The sequence below is a fragment of the Thunnus thynnus genome, chromosome 12 (genome assembly GCF_963924715.1).
Source record: "Thunnus thynnus chromosome 12, fThuThy2.1, whole genome shotgun sequence".
Classification (NCBI taxonomy): Eukaryota; Metazoa; Chordata; class Actinopteri; order Scombriformes; family Scombridae; genus Thunnus; species Thunnus thynnus.
Genome location: NC_089528.1, coordinates 12,403,055 through 12,423,042, shown reverse-complemented (window position 1 = coordinate 12,423,042; position 19,988 = coordinate 12,403,055). Strand labels below are relative to the sequence as shown.

At 39.5% G+C, this 19,988-nt stretch overlaps 2 protein-coding genes across 2 annotated transcripts; both read right to left on the bottom strand.

Annotated features, from left to right (window-relative positions):
- Positions 1 to 571: 571 nt before the first annotated feature.
- On the bottom strand, positions 572 to 19,446 carry nmnat3 (nicotinamide nucleotide adenylyltransferase 3). The gene is made up of 9 exons (XM_067604714.1): positions 19,340 to 19,446; positions 17,643 to 17,787; positions 15,821 to 16,004; positions 14,014 to 14,099; positions 11,517 to 11,929; positions 3,223 to 3,328; positions 2,553 to 2,731; positions 1,484 to 1,585; positions 572 to 1,295 (listed from the first exon to the last, which is right to left on the bottom strand). Exons 2-9 carry the CDS (start codon positions 17,752 to 17,754, stop codon positions 1,242 to 1,244), a joined length of 1,236 nt encoding a protein of 411 aa, XP_067460815.1. The 5' UTR covers positions 17,755 to 17,787; positions 19,340 to 19,446; the 3' UTR covers positions 572 to 1,241.
- rbp1.1 (retinol binding protein 1, cellular, tandem duplicate 1) lies at positions 5,346 to 9,101 on the bottom strand. The gene is made up of 4 exons (XM_067605524.1): positions 8,931 to 9,101; positions 8,305 to 8,483; positions 7,445 to 7,546; positions 5,346 to 5,997 (listed from the first exon to the last, which is right to left on the bottom strand). Exons 1-4 carry the CDS (start codon positions 9,001 to 9,003, stop codon positions 5,947 to 5,949), a joined length of 405 nt encoding a protein of 134 aa, XP_067461625.1. The 5' UTR covers positions 9,004 to 9,101; the 3' UTR covers positions 5,346 to 5,946.
- Positions 19,447 to 19,988: the final 542 nt, after the last annotated feature.

Genomic DNA, 19,988 nt, shown 5'->3' with positions numbered 1-19,988 from the left:
CATGACATGACTTTATATTGCCATTATACCTAACTGAAAATAAACGGCTGCACTTATTCAAATCTAACATCAGTGAGTGAAATTAATTCAATTCCTAACACTACAGAGGTATTTGAGCAGGATGCCATGTCTCCTTTCTATGCCTCTTTTTAGGCTTAGACTCATTTTCTTATTATAACACACTCTGTGTTCTTCACAAATCAGTTCATCTTGCTGCAATGAGGAAAGGGTTTTTAAAATAAGTTGGGTTGTTAATAAAGAGTAAAAGAATAAGGTTGGTATAACATAACCAATAGAAAACCGAGAGTGACCTCTGATCTCTGAGTGACACACACAAACATTTATAGGACCGTTTATTATATTATTATAACCCAAATGTGCAGCATCAATGCAGAATTGGCTTGATTACAAACTGCTGTTTTTCACCTCTTACAACAAGTAACAGCATTTGTAGACCCTAGAGAGTGAAGAGAAGAGGGATGGAATGACTAAAATGTACCTAACCTACCAGCAATATTTCAAACATGCACTCTCAGAGTATCCTGCACAGTTATAGAATAATGACAAACAATTTGCACATGGTATGGATTTATTTAAAAAAATAAAACAAAAACACCCAACAAGGATTAAATGTGTTGATTCATTAACTGATCTAAAATGTATTCTTGTACAAGTACAAGTAGTAGTATCAGATGCATCAACTTTTGCAGACAGAAAGTTACACATCACTCAAATATCTTGAATTGTAGTAGATAAACTAGGGGCTAGATTTTTGCTCATTCATGTAATATGAGCAGAGATTAGAGGTGTCTTAACTGAGGCTTAGATCTATTTATGTAGTGTTATATTATTATATCACATCTCACCTTAAAGGATATTACCATATATTTCCAGCAGATGGCGATCTTAATCTTTGGTTGATTAAATACACAACTTTAGTAACAAAAATATGTTGTTTTTTTTACCATGTGAATTATATTGCAAAGTGAAAATTATACTCCTCTAAAAGTCAGTTGATTTTGTGAAGTATGGAAATTTGTGACTACACACACATGTGGTCACTAAACCATTAAAAAATGCATTTGTTTTTTTAGCCGCTACCTTGTGCAACAGAATATTGTCCTTATATTGCTGTTAGACATATTAGTGATAGGTTTGTCTATATTTATACACAACATGTTATATTCTCTGAAAAGCACCTTTATTCTTTATGCTCATAACTTTGGGAAAACAGGAACATATTATTCTTTTCTCTTGAACACCTGAAGACAAACCACATCTTCACACGTCAGCTCCTGTGTGTAGAGAGGAAGTGATTCTGTTAATATTATTAATAAGAGGGATAATCACTGAATTTACAGTGTTAAAACTGTCCATACAGTACATGACAGTCACATAATGATCCTGCACATTTCTATTTTATCTATTAACTCAAATTCTGGTTCAAATCTTTCACAAAAACTCAAAAGTACTGTGAACCCACCAAGTAGAGTTTGTCCCCTTCAATCCAGTGTTTCCAGCCACGGTTGGCCTTCTCTCCTTTCTGGGTACACACCAGCTTGTCCCCCTCCCAGGTCACCAGACTCTACAATACAACATATAGTACATTCATTAAACAATATACTTGTATTTTTTATTAGCCCCTTAAACAGCTTGTTCTCACCTATTTCATGACTGCTTTTATCTCTCATCAGCTCCCTTTTTCCTACATATTAATATGTCATTACTGCAGCTGTGAATGAAATCAGCTCTTAGTGTAAACTAATCATATGTGCTCTTTTTGTTCAAACAAAAATTATCAGTAAGAGTACAGTATTTGTCATCTCCCCCATTGCTTGATCAAACATTGGCTCAGATACCCAGGCGGTGGCCTGATAGTTAATTATTTTGTACAAGTACTTTATGAGAATAGCTTTCTCTAGGTGGAGGTGAGTCTAATATTCACTCACCTTTTAGCTCTGTTTTTGTTCTCCACTGACTCATTAGCTCTTTAGCAGCTAAATGCTTCACTATATTCACCAGCTAGTCACTAACTTTGTCTGTCGTTTGGTGCTGGTCAGGTAGAGCACCATGGGTTTTTTTGAGGTTTTTTTTAAACTGAAATCAGCTGCCTGTGGTTGAAAATGCTGCTATGAGAGTGGTGAGAGTGAACCAAAACAGTAAAGCTGTGGGCAGTAAAACCAAAACACTGAGCTGAAAAATGCTATCAAGTGCTGTAAAATTGAAGGGAGCTGGAGTCGGGCAATACTTCTTTGCGCATTCACATGTTTCACATAGTAGAAGACAAGTATCCATTGTTAACATAAAAATATTGATTAGGCGAGAGGTTCTTTAATTTCTGACCATCTACACAATACTGTTAGTTGCTTTAGTCAGTTTTTAGCATTAATGTGAGAGACACACACACCTACACACAAACTGCTGTCATAACCATATTTAAATACTCTTTTTCCATTGTTACAAGCAACAAGAAAAATGGGAAATGTTGACTCATCAGACAAACTATTAGTGCCACTTCTTGGACTCCATATATTTGAGGTCTAGTCTACTACCTTGATGTTTCTGTTGTCTAGTCCCTTGGTGTACTCATCAAACTCCACCCCTACAGTGAAAGAGAGCTCATAATTCCTGAAGGTGCTCAGTGTTTTGAACTCAAACTTGTCTCCATCTTGGACAACCACTTTGGTCTGAGATAGGGAGATTGCGATTTTCCGTGTTGCAAAGTCAATATCTAGGGAAAGAAACAGAAAGACTTGATTATACAATGTTTTCAGAACAGTCGGGTCAGAGTGCATAAATAATATTTTAACAGGAATTGATCATTTAATGTGGAGAGATCAACTGATTTCTATGTTTAGTCTTGGAGTATACTTTTTTTCTGGAAATTTTTGTCCATGACTGAAAAAATATGTGGTTGACTATAGCATGATTTCAAAATCAGAATCATTTTTGTATTTGTGATGATGGTTGTTGAAAACTCAATAATCTGCAGTAAAATTGGTGCTTTTATGAATCAATTTTTGCTTTAGCTTGAAAGCAGACAAACAGTAACAGAATGACAGGAACACTTTTCACAGAAAGATTGAGAGAGCATGAAATTGGATGATTTTTTTTTTACTCGTGCAGCTTGTCCAACACATCTCTTCACAACGTAACATTATGAACACATAACTAAGACATCAAAGTCAAAAATTAAACCCACTCAAATAAAATATTTCTTACTCAGTGTTTTCAAATAATCCTCAAATTTGTCATTAGTTTCCAATATCCATTTCCCACTGAAGTCTGCAGGCATGGTGGCAGCTGGTGACACTGTGGTCTGTAGACTTTAGACAGTGTAAGGAGGGGGAAGGTGCAGGGTGTCCTCCTGCTCTTATATGAGTCAGGGGCATGAGGGCGGAGAACTATTGATAAGTGAGTTTATAGGTTAAAGGGGATTGGCAGGGGCAGTTGTTTTGGAGGGGGAGGGAACGGACTCAACCTTTTCTTTCAGTCTTTGCACGGTCATCGGGGGAGGTTACTAAGGGCATAAGTGCACATGCCCACACCCACACACACACACACACACACACTCATGCACGTACACGCAACACCGTTCACTCTTTCTCTCACATGCATCTATACACACAGACACATGCAGAAACTATAGTGCCTGTGTGAACTTTGCCATGATGGTCAGTGTACAATGTACAGACAGGGGAAGCTATTTTGTAACATCTACCAGCACAGTCTGCTCTGTTTGATTTCTTCTGTGGCAAACTCAAATACTAAACCCGAATAAACTAAACGTCAACGAAACTTGAAGGTTAATAAAGTTCAACTTTTCTTGTAGTAAAAATACAAACAAATTGATATGCAATTTCTCAATTTTGTGTTCTAAATAAATGTTAAAGACAGATAAGTGAATTAAAGATTCCCTCCAGACATGTTTAAAGACATATAAATGATTTGACATATAAATTGACAAATCTAAAATCTATAAACATGCAAATATTTTTAGTTTAAAGTTAGAGATTTTCATCATATCCAACCCAGTTTTATTATGCTATTTATCACTAGCATTTCCTCTGCTATAGCCATTAAATGTGCTTTCACTCATTAGTTAAATCTCTATATAGTAGTTTGCATTGTCCCTGGCAAGGTTCACCATACCCACACTGGATTTAAATGGCATGCACATGCACAAGGGATTCACAGAACCCTTGTTTCTGTTCAGAACACATTTCCTGCCCCCGGTGATCAATACATGGGTCATTTCTGATGGAACTGTGCAAGTTGTATTACTGACTTGTATCACTGAAACATTCTTGTGAAAGCGTTATCACCAGTAAAGTGGACACTGGGTACAAGATGTCTCCTCCTTCACTTAAAAGTCCATTCAGTATGTGCACTTCACATTTCCTCATTACATTTGTTTTCATATTGGACCACGACTGGCTTGCAAAATTGTTGCAATGTCACAAAATAACACTAAATAACTTGGAGGTACATGCCTTAAACCCAGATTTAAGGTGAGCACAGAGAAATTTCCCCCCTCCCTACTGTATATGAATATGAAAACAGCCTTGTAGTGTCAAATTCTACACATACATCATTCTGAACGGTGAAGGTTAGGCAGCACCAATGAGCAAAACACATATTTGAGCAGACTTGAAAATTAAGCAATGACTAAAAGCTTCTTGAGAGTGTTGAGCTGTTCGTCTGTTGATAGTCCGTTTTATTGAGAATAAATGCAAATGCTGATTTTACTCTGGCGTCACACTCTGTTTCGGCCCCTTCCTGAGAGCATAATTTTTTGGACCAGCCAAAGCGAGAGCAGGGAGAGATCAATAACAACCCCCTGGGGAACCATAAATAAACAGAGCCTGCAGGTAGACGCTGGGATGGTGGCAGGGAGTGAATGCACAAGAAGCAGCAGGAGGTAGAAAAGCAAGGCGAGCAGCAGCAGCAGCAGCAAAGAATGAGCAAGTGAGTTGGACTGCTTCTATAGACTGCCCAATTGGTGATGGCAATGCACAAAGTGAGCCGACAGATTAGCTGATTCGGAGCACAGCGTGGCTCGAGTTCTCTGGCTGAAGCTCCGCGGGCTTCTCTTCACTCACTCTAATTCTCAAGTAGAGAGGCCCTCAAAGGCCTTGTGCATGTCTGGAGAAGCATTTTCAGATAAAAGGAACTTCTAACAGTAAGTCTATTGGCCTGTGAAATATCAATTAGTTTCAATGGTCTGTCTGGTTGTATGATAGGATGCTGACCTGCCATACAAAACATTCACTTTTCCAGTGAGTCTGTTCAACAAAATGCAGATACAGTATATAGTTTAACTACTCAGGAAAAGACAAATGACATTATTGAGCACTGTTTCCTTTATTGATTGATTCATTTTACTATCAATGGCACAGTCCCAAAGGAGTGGGAGGGATATATATACACACACACACATTGTATCTGATATCTAAGCATCAGTAGCAAAGATGTTTACAGCCCTCAACCACACTCTTCATCCTTTTCCTTTCTGTATATCAATCCACATTTAGAGAACTTAGAAGAGATGAACTGTTTAACTTTCTGTTCTCTTCACTGCATCTATAACCTTCCCCCCACCCGGACTCTCAGTGTGGCTCACCATCGTTAGATCAGCTACACCTAGCAGTATGCAATGCCTCCAACACATCTAAACATGTTAATCAAAGGAGCACCCACCCTGAGACAGATACACAGTGTTACATTTTGGGATATAACGTAATAGAAACGCTGCCACGCCCCTTTGAATTGGCTTTGGCAGAGAAGGCAACCGTCCTGATGGATGTATAGTAAATCTGTGTTTGGTGAAAATAACATTTATAATAGAAAAGCATGTGGGTAGATGCACAGATGTAGGGATTTGTCTGGTGTCTCTCTGTGAGCCAGTGTCAGCTGGGGTAACCGTCTCGTTCAACAAGAGGCAGCTTAGGACTTCTTGAAGACCTGCTTGGAAACAGCTCCTGCAGCTCTCAGCTCCTGCAAACAAAATACAATTTGAAGTTTTTAGATTACTCAAGAAAGAAACAGGAATGACCAAGAGGTGAATGGCAACTATACAATATATTGTACATTTTTAATTGATTCTATATGTTAACAGAATTAATGAGAATCATTTTCATTATTGATTGATCATAAGCCCTGCTCCTTTCCCTCAATGCTGCAATCACGGCTGAGTTAAGATGACCTGAAAACAATCTTGTTGACTAAAGACTTAGCAACAGTAACTATGGGCAGGGCGGGCCGAGGATGGATCAAGGATGCACAAACATTGAATGAGCAGTCCTCCAAATAATTCAGGACATTCTTAATCATTTCTAATCCAGTTCTACAGTTTGTTGTTCTCCTGAGTAAACCACGAATCTACAAATTATAAACTTTTCATGGCCATGTTTTCAGATTTGTGACAACATATATTACAGATGATCCAATGGGTTGTAAAATGCGTTATTTAGCTTAAGAAGTAGGACAATTTCCTCAGTGCACAAAGGAAAACTGAAATATTCAAAAGCACCAACATTGGAGATGCATGGTTTTCACTGGACAATCGCCTTGCAATACATTTTCTGCCACCAGAGGCCACTGCTGCTCTACATTCAAACGCTCCACTGGCTCTGGGGAACTTCTTACTAATAACCAATTTCATGGCTGCTGATTGAAAACATCTGTTGGCATCACTTAAACCAAATAATTTGGCAGATTATTTTTGCTTCGCTTTGATAGCAGTAATCACACAGAGGGAAATCTGATAATGCTGAGCTAATGAAAATGGTAATGGGCTAGTCATTACTTTAAAGTCTTTTCAGATGCTAATGCTTTCATTACAGGCCACACTGGGCCACACTATGAATTTCACAGTGGAGATGTAAAAAAAAAAAAAAAAAAAAAAAAAAGTTATTGAAGTCCCTCTAACAGAAATTAGATTCGGAAAGTCAAGATAATAACATGGCTGAGGCTGATGTTGATATGCACTGGATGACTGGAAGTCTCAGTTCACGATGACAGAGAGAAAATGCCAAATAAATGAGTTGCAGAAAATTAATGGCTTTTCATTTCACAATATATAAATAACTTTTTATCTCGCATCGTCCATCAGTCTCTCCGTTTGATCTGGAGGGAACTCTTGAGGATCAAAATATGTGTTTCCCTTTGAAACTCTACCTTTAGAAGCTGTTCCTTATGTGGAAACAATAGGACTTATTTACCTGTAAATGAGTTACATCCATATACATGTAACGTACTTATCCTGTGTGCATGTGTGCCTCACAGAGCTGAATGTTACCTCTGCTGGAGCTGGTGGGCTAATTCACACTAGAGTCACACATATGCAGTGCACATATAGAGCTGAGAGGCATTTTTTGGATATGGGTCAAAGTGTCCAAATTGCGTACATTAATATTCATGGCAGGAACTGATGTTTTCTTACCAGATGAAGCTCATCTCCGTCCACCCAGTGGGTCCAGCCTCTTCCTTCAATCTCTCCCTTCTGCACACACACCAGCTTGTCTCCCTCCCAGGTGATGGTGGTCTGGGGGTCACAGGTCAGGGAGAGAAACATGAATGTTATTATAATACATTATACATTTATTTAATGCTATGGATGGATGTTTCCTATCATATCTCATAGATTTAAATGTATGTAATATACTGAGTTGAGAGGCTCAGTCCTCCTACACCCCTCTTAAAAATAATTAAAATAATTTCCGATAAAATCAGCACATACGGACGCATGTGACCTTCTCTCTCAGCCACTCTTTAAACAGCTTATAGCTTATCTATAATCAGCCTATCAGCATACAAAAAAAGGTTTTGTCTGGGGGAACAACAGATAATCTTTGATCCTATTCAGTATTCAGTGACAATCTGATTAAATAAATTTGACTGATTTCTTATTGCAACACTACAGTTCTTTTCCTGCAGGATCTGACACATCTGTCTTCATTAAATAACACCTACCTGTATAATCAAATCAGTTATTCCATAGACAAGGCTGTGAAAAAGTTTGAGGAAAGTTTTGTAAGTAGGTAGGTGTGAAGTTTGGTATAAAATGGCTGCATGACACCACACCATATGCTCATTACAGTCTGGAGGTATGCCACCAAGAAGTTTATACACACCAGGTTTTGCACCCACGGAAGATGTGTTAATGCCACAGGTGCCCACTCTCTCTGGATTGTAATGTAACTGTAGTATCTAAGTGGTTTAACAGGTTTTTCAAATGGGTAAAAAAATTGCATTGCAGCATATATACATTCATAAAACCTCCCGTTGGTCCGAATTGCTCACCATGCATTTCCTGTCATCCACCCCAGACAGATCCTCCTCAAACTCTTTGCCCACATAGAAGTCCATGTTGTAGTTTTTGAAAGTGCTGAGGGTCTTGATGATTATGTGGTCCCCATCGTGGACGATGTCCTTGTCGGGCTTCAACAAGGTGGCGATTTTCCTGATGGCAACGTTCACATCTGTGACAGGTCCCAGAGGGAAGATGGAAACATGAATAAGAAGAAGAGGACAATGAGGAGTTGGGAATTTTAGAGCAGTTTCATACACATAAATATATGTCCAGTTTTTAGAAATTGAAACTGTTAGATGCATCTGTACCTATACAAGTTTGATGACTTAAAAAAACAGTCTGGTATTCCTAACAATAACTAGTCTATAGTTATATATAGTATAGTCATTTCCATTTCCCTCATTATGGTGGAAAAACCATATGAGATACTGTGAACTGCATAATACCAGATGACTTCATGTACCACTGGTGGAATATTGCTTCTTTATGATTATTGGAGCATTATTTCCATTGTTTCATGATATCAAAACTATTATCAAAATCTTGATCAGTTTTGATATTTGTAATCTAAATCAGACATTTTCACCTTCTTCTTAAAAATATCCAACAAACTCACCGAGAGCCTTCAGGTACTCCTCGAAGTTATCATTGGAAATCATTTTCCAATATCCATTCAGATCAACGGGCATCTTGGCTGTTTCTTTGCTGGTGTTCCTACTTCCAGTGGATGAGGAGGTCCGCTGTGGATGGCTACTTGTGTCCGAGTGCAGAACCTGCCGTAAAAAGCCCCAATTTTAACCGAACTCGCTTTAATCCGATTACTTGCCGGGTTTCACTGCCTCCCACCTCGCTCACTCCATCCACCCTGTGTAACCCCACAATCCGCACCACGCTTTCCCTACACATTGTATACTGGGAACACATGGCCTGCATACATACAATACACTTGTGTGCTTTATCTTGCAGAATGCTTACTCTGCCTATGTGGGATTAGGATGAATATACTTCCTTTATTAATGGACAAGGCGCACTTCTATGTAATTCCACGTGTGGCAGATTTGGCCTGTTGCTCCTGTTGTATAAGATGAGGCCTTTTTTCAATTAACTTTATATCATGGGGTGTATATCATCATGCAGAACCAACATCAGCCTAATGGAATAAAACTCGCACAGAGATCTATTAAGGCATTGATCAGGCTGTGAATCAGGCTGAATGAAGAACACAGTGTGAGTAATATTCACGGTATAAAAGCAGAATCACCTGAGCTGAAAATGATCTCACAGCCAGGAACAATTAAATGTTGCACAATAGGCCTGCCACATCTTTTGTCTCGCCTAAATAACTCAATTAATTTGATCATCTCTCTTTCGGGCCAGCTGCAGCCAACACACTGTCTAAATCCTTTCTGACTGGAGCGCAGACAAAGACGCACACACACACACACACACACACACACACACACACACACACACACACACCAATCTTTCAAAGGATGCCAGTCAGTATCACAGTGGCGCTTTCAGCCATTGGCCTCAGTGAGAAAACACCTCCTGTAGCTGAGCAACTGTCAGGATTACTTTAAATCCTTTGGTGGAAAAAAAAACATACAGGCCTCGCAGACACACAGTGTGGATGATAATGGGGGGAACTGAATAGATCCGGAATGAAATGCTGCTGGGAGGCTGTTAGAGTGCAGAGATCCTCCCGATGATCTTCGTATGAGAGGAAATTAAAAACAGGAATTCAGGCCCTGGTCAAGGCCATCGCTACTGTACCTGTGGGGGTCATATCCTCTGTGTTTTTTTCAGAGAATTTGGGGGGTTTTAGTAACCTGGTACTGAGGCCCCCCAAGGCTTCATGTGGTTGAATAAAATATTGACATGGAAATCCGTGCGCATGGATTAATAAACCGAGCGCACTGGTTGGCAAACTGTGCGCACGGATTAATCTTCTGCTCTGGCCCGTCCTGCTCTTTGTGATCACCTATGCTGTGTTTTAATGCAGCCGAATTCACGCTTCAGTTGTCCTCATTTACATATTTTCGTCTTTCTGTTGTCAGATAGTGAGTGATAATGAAATTTGATGGCGGCTCATACATGCTGGGCTATGTTTACCAGCAGTCATACCAAGCTGCTGCTGCAGATAAAATCAGTTTATGATCACAACACAGCTGCTGTTATTGACAGCAGCTGGATTTCCATGTCAATGTTTTTTCCACCACATGTAACCTGGGGAAATTACATTTTAACAATTGGAAAATATCCAATATAATATAATCCCGGTAGCCTAGAGGTTAATATATAACTGCAAAGTCTCTGCTTCAGTTTACTTAAATACACATAAAAGTAAAACCCTAAATGTCTTCATTGATATTTGCTGCTTTAACTACATTTCACAACTGCTTTTATGACAAGATTTCTCCTTTGGGAGTGCTTTTTGACCTTTTTTTTTGTCTGCTTTCTGAAAAGATTTGATCAATTGTTTGTTCATAAGATTCAATTTTGTATTGCCTTAGTTCTTATACTCAATGTCAGACATCGTATGATTGTCTGTCTGTCTTGATAAAGGACTGTGAAAACACCAGGGACAATGGTGAAAATAAGTCCAAGACTTTATCATTCAACCCCTGACAAAGTCTGATATGTTGTATTTCTTGATATTATAATATCAATAAACCAAAGCCAAATATTTTGAGTCTGAAGATGGCAAAATCGTAGTAATGTGGTTTAGTCGTTTTAGACGCTTTGTTTTTAGTGTTCATTTCTAAAATTCTGGCTATGGCTCTGGTTTGTGATTTTATACAAGCAAGCAAAAAATACCAGTCAGACAAAAACGCTCCAAATATACAGGATTTTATTTCCATTCATCAGTGATGTGTAATGTGAAAAACTACATAAGATGGTAAACTTTCAAGAGACACATGTTCATTCATCTCAGACTGGCATAATGATGAGGCTCAGGATTTGCAACATGTCCTTGATTCAAAACATACCACAGAACTGTGCAGATGTCTCCTGCTTAAAACAAAACACATTTAAGCCAAACATGAGTTTCTTTGCAGATGTTTGCATCTGTATCACACTGCAGTCCAGTGGAAATAAACAGAGCTTCCAGTCATTGTAGAGAAGCACTGATCTGTGACTGAATTTCCACTTTAAGGGTTTCCATATTCAGCTGAATGCTGCAGCAGTCTGTCTGTCAGTCATCCAGACTCTTCGCTGGTTGTTGTGCCTGCTTGGTGAGCGGCCTCAGCACACCGCCCTTATTCTTCCTCTCGCTGTCCTCGGTGTAGAGGTTGTGCTGTTGAATATATTCTATCACAGAGTCTGGGATCAGGTATTTCACGCTCAGTCCCCGTCTCAGAGCCCGCCGCACCTCTGTGGCGCTCGTCTCATTCCTCACCCATTCCTTCACCTGATGAATGTTTTCTCTGTGGCGTGAAAGGGCGTCCGACTCATGTACGGCCCGCTCGGGCTGCAGACCCCCTCGACTGACGCAGACGAGGCCGAAATGCCCGGCCACCTCCTCCACGTGGTCATCCAGCCACAGGCCTGGGATCTTGAAGGTGTCGAGGAAATCTGCTCCACACAGGAGCTTCAGCTGGGGAGCGGGGCCTGAGAGAAGATGTGGTTTAATAGTCAGGCTTTATTCTAATATTTTTGAGAAAAGCATCAAAATACATATGAATAAGAGGCTACATGTAAATATGTTGTGATGTCGGATCTTTTGAAGCTGAGAGAAGTGTTGATATGCAGCGAGTGGCCGGAGCTACAGCTCGACATGATCTGATTTATTCTGAATATGAAAAATGTCCCATGAATAATATTTCTATTTGAGTTAGTTTATGATACCTGTTGATATAAATGCATCATAAAAATAACAAACAACTTGTCACAACCCTGAGTCCTTTTTATCATCAAAATGTATTCACAAATGACACACGTACACAATTTTCACATTTCTAGTGTTTCCTTCTCCACCAGACTCAAAATACGTTACCCAAAAATAATCATTCAGTCACTAGACTGTCCACTCCATCCTTGATATTTCAGTCTTCATTCTGTGCTTGTTTTCAGAGCAATTATGATGGCAAAGAGTGACATAATCCTCAAGTGGAGCTAGTTTTGAATACATGGAAACAGTCCAGTGGGCGTTTGCCAGCTGGCTAGTCCACAATCAAGCTTAAAAAAATAGGAATGCAATAAAAGTACACACACTGCCTACATGACTGAACTGTCTCCTCGGAGGAAGCCTTGACTTTTGAAGAGCAAATACAAAAGTGGAGGCAGTGGTGATGTGAATGGCAATGAAAAAGAAAAAGAATGAGTCTGGACGTGGCAAATAACAGAACATGACTAAAACTGACTTATTATTTCTAGAAATCACACCATTTAGATATTCATCGTGCTGAAGGCTAAAGCAAAGCATAACATCGCTGATTACTTGAGCTGTTCAACATCCATATGGCTCTACATTAAATGAGCTGAAAAGGAGAAAACTAACGAACAAACACAGGCATTTTTTTTTCTTCAACATGTCAATCATTGCAAACAAAATTCAGATTGTATCCACTTGATCTCAGTGAAGTGTTGTGCAGTGTTGTAAAGCAGCAAACAGATATCCCTGTAACTGATTTTGCTAAATCATAGATAATCCATGACAATGTTCCTGAATTCTGATTGGCTATCTTCTAGTTATGCAACAACCGTCATGCTCACAAATGTTATAGCTATGCATTTGTGAGTTCATCCGTCCTATGAGGGCACACAAACACACACACACACACAAGGTCTTAAAAGTTGCCTATTAAAACTATCCCTAATACTCCTTAACCACCGTTAGTCAGGACCACTGAGCACTATTAGGCTTCGACTTTGCACGTGTTAAGAACAGGCACATTATATAGGATTGATGCAAATCCTTGACCCTCACTCTGTTAGGGGGCTTGTTAAAGATGTGACAAAGCAATATGCTGAAGAAAAGACTTTACCAAGAACTGTGTGTTTTATATAGTTACAATGTCATCATTATACAGGCGCTAATCTCAAAAGAGTCTACAGCCATGTATTTATGTGAGGCTACATTTACACACAGCAAATGACAACGCTAACATGCTGATGTTGTTTACCATTTGCTAATTAGCACTAAACAGTACAGCACAGCTGAGGCTGATGACAATGTTATTAATCTAACAGGTAATTTGGTCATAAAAGTATTCTACAAATTGAAATTTTGACCTGATGATGATGATAGATGAAAAGTAAAACTGGTGACAGGGTGAGTTTGTGTGCACGAAATTTCATGGAAATCCATCAAAAATGACAGAAACCGGCTGCTGGTGCTACAGGAAAAGTGTAGCGATCCTCAAACTCATTAGGATTTATCCTCCAGGAGAACACGAATGTCTGTAGAAAATGTTGATAGTAATCCATCCAGTAGTTGTTGAAATATTTCAGTCTGGACCAAAGCGGTAGACCAAGCAACAGAACAACATTACCTTCCCTCCAGCTACGCCACTAGCCTGGCCAAAAATGTAATTAATGTCTATGTCTTAAATTTCTAACCACACTGGAACACAAAACGCAAAGAAGAATTAATTCACGGCGGATATTAAAACCAAATACTAAGGCCTGAAAAAAGTCAGGGGTCAAGGAGTTTCTCAGCTTATCGTAAGTTCCCAAGAGTGAGAAGTTCTTACTTGAGAGGAGAGTGGAGTTCCCACCGGAGTTGCTGTGAGTTCCTGTGCTCTGCTCATACTCCTTTAGAATACGCCCATAATGATACCTGTCCAAATACCAAAGGTGTGAGAGAAGAAAGAGAGTTTATTCCTTAAATGTTATATATGGTAATACACAGAAATATCCTTTCTCATTCTGATTGTCAGTATTTCTCACTTTATCTTCAGTTATTATCAGTAGCTGGTTGTTTTATTGCATTTACTCAGAAATACTACTTTTTTAAGTACTCATTCATTATTTAACTTGCTCGATTCATATGCTTAAGCCAACAGCATTTTGTGATTAAAACACAATGCCAATAATTCCTCATCAAACTGAAGTGACTTAGACAAAAAGACAGAGAAGAAAGCATGAGTTACAGAGGAACTTAGAAAAAAAGATGAATGAAAAACTTTACTGTTATGAAGTAAAGCCTCTTAAAGGTGTTCTACTAGATTTGTGTGTGTGTGTGTGTGTGTGTGTGTGTGTGTGTGTGTGTTTGTGTGTTGGGGAGTGAGATGACGTGTGACGTAGCCTGCTCACAGCCTCAGGACAACAGGCCACTTCATGCCTTGATCAGTACCCGTGTTGCGCAAACACGGCTTAGAGACGACCAGCTGTGGGGGGGGTGGGGGTGGGGGGGACACTCATAAGGGGATTTGTGTGTGAAATGGGGAGCAGGGAAGGAGGAGAGTGAATAATAAAGTGGAAGAATGATGCAAGTGGGAGAGACCCTTTTAAAATGTGCCCAAATCTTTTAGCATTTATGACTTACTATTTCACAACACACAGTATGGGGTGCAAATAGCGTATTTCTGTACAGTAAACTCAATACTCCGATATTCTTTCACATTCACATCACAGCTCCTCTGCCTGCCTCTCATCACCCATATTTATGTCCCGGACAACCTTTTACGACTACATCTCTCCCACTCGGCCAGTGAATTAAGCAGCCCGTGCCCCCAATTTCACCCCATGAAAAACCCAGACCTGACATCAGTCAAGTCTGGCAGCCCCGAAAAGACCACAACCTCGTAATTTAGGCTCAGGGAACATGGCAACACTGTGTTACACAAACAGTCGAGGTTGGCTTGACGCAGGACTGGCAGGAGCAGCGTAGAAGAGTACATCCCAGTGAATTGTACTGGTGCTGTAGTAAAACTACAAAAAAATTGGTTTTATATCCTCTTAAGTATGAAGGTGACGAGAAGAACCATAAAGAAGGCAATGAGTTACGCTGCAGTGGCCCTGTTGTTAGACTTAAAGAAATTTTTATCTTCCAGTACATTAAAAGATTGTCATTGACGGGGACAGTTTTGGTTATAGCAATTCAAGTTTCAGCTGCTGTTGAAACGGCAAGAGAAAGCCTTTATGTGTAACGCACAGTTACTCACAGCTCAGTAAAAAGAAATGAAGAAATGACTTTCTACAGTATATTACACTTTATATTAAGGTTGGAATCCATTTACTGGTTGCACATGAAAATTTAATCTCACAGTATCTGGTCACACAAAGCAAAAGCCTTTATTCAGTGAAATTTGATAAAAAGTAAATCTCCTCTCTGATTAATCACTGGAGTGCTGTGAATTATGGATGGACGAGGAATTACTGACTACAGTTATTATAAGCAACTTGTGTAATAGTGGATGTCATCATCAGTTGAGGTGCGTCGACAATAGATGACAGCAAAGGTTAAATTAATCCTACACTTTAATGCATGTTCTCTGAATAGTAACCTCTAACAAACAAAGCAGTTATAACTGTTTAACAACTGTTGCTGTTTTGTACCTCATAGTGACCACCGTCTCCGTCCAGTCTGGCTGCTGGCTCTCCCATTCGTCAACCGTGACCCAGTTGGAGCTCTGCAGCGCCAGCTTTGCCATAGCAATTCGGTGCTTAGCCAGTACCAGGCCTTGCTTTCCATAGCCGTCACTCACTGGAGACACGATGCCACCCACCACCTGGTACAGGCCTGAAGGGAGAGGAGATTAATACAGTTTTTCTGGGTCACGACAGCCAATACAGAATTGGAATATAAAGCAGCAGATACAGTGATCTCTAAGAGATAGTGATGTTAATACCATTAGTGCTTTGTCAGCTCTCAAATTGGAGAAGTGCTGCAAATGCTAAAATTGATCTTTTTAATATGGGGAAATGAAAGTGCTTGATAATGACATGAAGTTATCAAACTATGACATAACTTGTGGCTTATCGTTTAATTGATATTTAAGATTTTAGAAACTACTTTCAACTAATATTTTGAAAATTTCAGTTTTCCAATCCAGTAGCACATTGTGCTAATCATAGTGTTAAAAAGGGTAAATAACAGATTGATTTGCAACTGCAGCACAGACATTCATAACAGAAGGATGAAAACAGTTAATGTATGCAGCTTACAGTATTTTCTAATGGTTACACTCAAACTATTCAGCTGATTCCTTATAGGTAAGGGGTCAAAGGGAACCATAAGAGCCTTATTTATGTTCCTGCCCACTGAAATACTGCAGTGTGCATATACTCATAAAGCATCTTAGAATGAAGGAGCTGATTCATGACCAGTATAACACATTAAAACCATGTGACCAGGCTGGTATTCTTATTCTGATCAGCTTTAGGATGTAAATGGGCCTGAATTTATATAAGGAGACTGTGTCTGCTGACACTGCTGTTACATGGACTGTGTGGCAGCACATGTCAAGACACACAGCCGGGCCGAGGGTGACTGAGTTTTTTCTAAACCAGAAGAAAATAACACGGAGTTCATTGTAGGTCTCTGCAGCATCAGAAAGTTTAGCATGTTTGTACATTTGTGAACTTCAGAGAAAGTGAATGTTTCCTTTCTTTGTTATTCTTGTTTGTGACAATAGTTCAGTCATAGACTGGAGTGCTTTAATTTGCGATAATTGATTTTTTTAACACTAGGGGGCAGAGGACTGATCTGAAAAACAAAGCCCTGATATGTATTATAAAATTGTAATGGCTAATGTGTTAGCAATGAAATTCCTACTTTTCACATCCAGAAGACCAGAAGAAAACTAGTATTAATTTGGAGTTAAAGTAATATTCAATCTCCTTTTAGCTCCGTCTTATAATATAATACCTACATCTTTAGCTCGCTGGTTGTTAAGACTTTTTTCACCAGCTACTGTAGTTGCCACCTTTGTCTGTCATGTGGTGCCAGGCAGGTGATGTACAGAAGGTTGGAAAGAGGTTGTTTGCTGAAAAAAGTTGCCTGCTGTTGCTGAAAATTAGGTTGATAAGAACATATGAACTATGCAGTAAATTTTTGGCCCGTAAAATAAAAGAGTCTAAAAGAGTCTGAAAACGTCTTCAGAGCTGCAGAGTTGGATTATAATTCTCTGTAGCTTCATCCCTGTGAGAATCCTATTTCAAGATATACATTTGATCCACTGCATATATAATTGAGGAGCTTTATTTGACATCATCTTATCAGAACTTTTACAGGAACTGCTTCGACCCTGAAGGTTACTTGTGGAGTCAAATAGTGCATGCAAAACAGCACACATTTAGAAAGCAAATGCACATCTTTAGCACGCCACCTTTCTCATTTCATTTAGCCCTAAACCTAATTGTAAACTTTGGATCTGACCTGTGCTGTGCATGTGGTCTCTGGCCAGTTCAAACAGCCTCATGTGCTGGTTGGTGATGGGATTAAAGGAGCCACAGGCCAACAAGACTAGTGGAACCCGGCGGATGGCCATCCTAGTTTACCCCCAACACCGCAGTCAAAGAACCTTGGAGAAAAGGAGAGGGAGAAGTCATTAACTGTATTTATTGTCGGAGTCAGATGACGGGGCACAAAGCTGACAGCACTGAAGGAAGAGTTCTCCTCTTGAGTACTTTATATGAATATAGCTGAAAATCAGTTTGTAATCATAATTACCTAGAGCCATGTTGTAACATTTTGCAGAGGTTTGCTTATTTGTCATTTGTTGGGAGTTTTTATCCCAAAGCACTTCACACAACTTTAGTATAGGTGACCCCAGTGAGAGCCAAACCCATAACATATACATTCCCGCCCATTTATCATGAGGACAACCAGCGTACCTAAATACTGGCAAGAATAAATGTGTTGGCATTTTGCTGGAGTCAGACACTGGAGGAGGGGAGGAACTGCAGTGGCATTTTGTTTTAATGGGTATATGTGTGTGTAGATGGCCTAGAGAGAAATTAACACCAGACACATCATCATCTAATGGTACACATGAGTTGGAGAGATGGTTGCCTCAACCAGCCACTCTAACAGGTGTCGCTTTAAACTTCTAGTTGGTTAGTTAGTTACTAGGTTAGTTAAACAGTTTCCCTTGTTTATGACTAATCCAAGGATTTCCTACAGATTTTGTATGTTGGCCTTTGCTCATCTTCTCTGTCAGGCTAAAACTAAAAGTACTGCATTAAAAAAGTCCTTCAGGCTATTGCGTGTGCACAGATAACAAGTAAATGACAATGGCTGCAATGAAATAAGTGGCATCAATATCTTGGATAAGACAATAAACATCAAGACTGAGATTTCTCAATAGGCTGACCGCTATGAGGTCAACTGACTGAGATGTCTTTCACTATGACGTACAGACATTAGGTCTGGGATTAAATAAATAGTCTCCAAATAATGTCCTAATGTCAGAAACAAATTATTACTTAACAAATTATTCATTCATAAAATGAGATGCCTCACCGAAAGGCCAATGTTGAAACTTTTTCCTATGTGGAAGCTTATATATGCTACAATCTTCTTGGTTGTATTAACAGTACAAACATCTAAACTTTTCCCTCTTACAACCACCATCAGTTTTCTTCTCTATTCTTCACTCATTTCTACAATATTAACTGTAAAACGATGTATCTACATAATGCAGGTAACATCTCATTGTACTGAGCCAAGTTTTCAATATTGTTGCACTTGCACATTGCACATCCCAGTTTGTAGGAAGCTGGATAATTGCTGAAGGATGTGGGAGGCTGTGCAGACGACAGGTGCAGCCTCTGTGTGTCTTTTTATTGCTTGAGCCGACGAGACATTGAGTTGACGTCTTCTGACAGCTGTTAAACAGCGCAATTTAATTCAGAGGACAGCGTGACAATACCAACGACGTTCAGTAAACGTCAATAAATGTCTCCCTTGACATTGAGCAGGCAGCTAACATTACTTAGCTTGTCCGACCAAACTACGTCAAAGGGACGTTTACAGACTCGCATGAATCTGTAAAACTGAAAGGCAGTAACACTCAAAGGCTAATACAAAAATGTAAAATGCTTAAAAGTGAGAGTGATGAATAATTTGATTACCTTTTCTCTCATTGTTGCTACTTGGGTGCACGTGTCACACTTATTCCCCTCCGTGGATCTGAGGAGCTGCTGCTCGATGGTTCCGCAGAGAGAAAACCCGGCTGAAGTGCGACCCCTGGTGGAAGAAGATTGTCCTGAGCAAAGTGACGGAGCTCTCCGTGGTACTGAAGCACACTGTACAATTAACTGCCTGGTCTTTCTTTTTTTGTTTTTTAAATGATAATTTTATTATTTTTATAATATCAACAGAACCCATATCAGCCTACATTAAGGCCTAACAACATAACAGCAACAACAACAAAAAATCAACTCAAATCTGTCTAGAAAAGTCATGCTCCACCCCATATATGTTGTCTTAGAAGACTTTAGCCTTAAGTCCCATCTGTCTATACCACATCGTGGCAGTAGGAGGAGAGTCCTTTATCCATTTCAACAGAATGCATTTTCTTGCCAAAAGTAGCAGTTTATCATAAGCTGACCTTTACAGCGGCACCTTATCAAACACCTACATGCTCCTGGTAACCTTTCATTCCATTGTTGTTAACTGCTTGTCAGATGAAAAGGAGAAGCTTTGTCAAACACTAATTGACTGTCTGTAGTGCAACCAGCAACTGGTTACAAAAAGGTTGTGCTGCAAATGGCTTTTCAA

Excerpts from the sequence above, each read along its gene's own strand:
- rbp1.1 (XM_067605524.1), bottom strand. The coding sequence starts at position 9,003 with ATGCCCGTTGATCTGAATGGATATTGGAAAATGATTTCCAATGATAAC. Across the intron at positions 8,484-8,930 it reads GGAGTACCTGAAGGCTCTCG|ATGTGAACGTTGCCATCAGG; the intron begins GTGAGTTTGTTG and ends GACCTGTCACAG. Across the intron at positions 5,998-7,444 it reads ACGGAGATGAGCTTCATCTG|GAGCTGAGAGCTGCAGGAGC; the intron begins GTAAGAAAACAT and ends TTTTGTTTGCAG.
- nmnat3 (XM_067604714.1), bottom strand. The coding sequence starts at position 17,754 with ATGGCCATCCGCCGGGTTCCACTAGTCTTGTTGGCCTGTGGCTCCTTT. Across the intron at positions 2,732-3,222 it reads GGATTATTTGAAAACACTGA|ATATTGACTTTGCAACACGG; the intron begins GTAAGAAATATT and ends TTCTTTCCCTAG. Across the intron at positions 1,296-1,483 it reads AAGGGGACAAACTCTACTTG|GAGCTGACGTGTGAAGATGT; the intron begins GTGGGTTCACAG and ends CTCTACACACAG.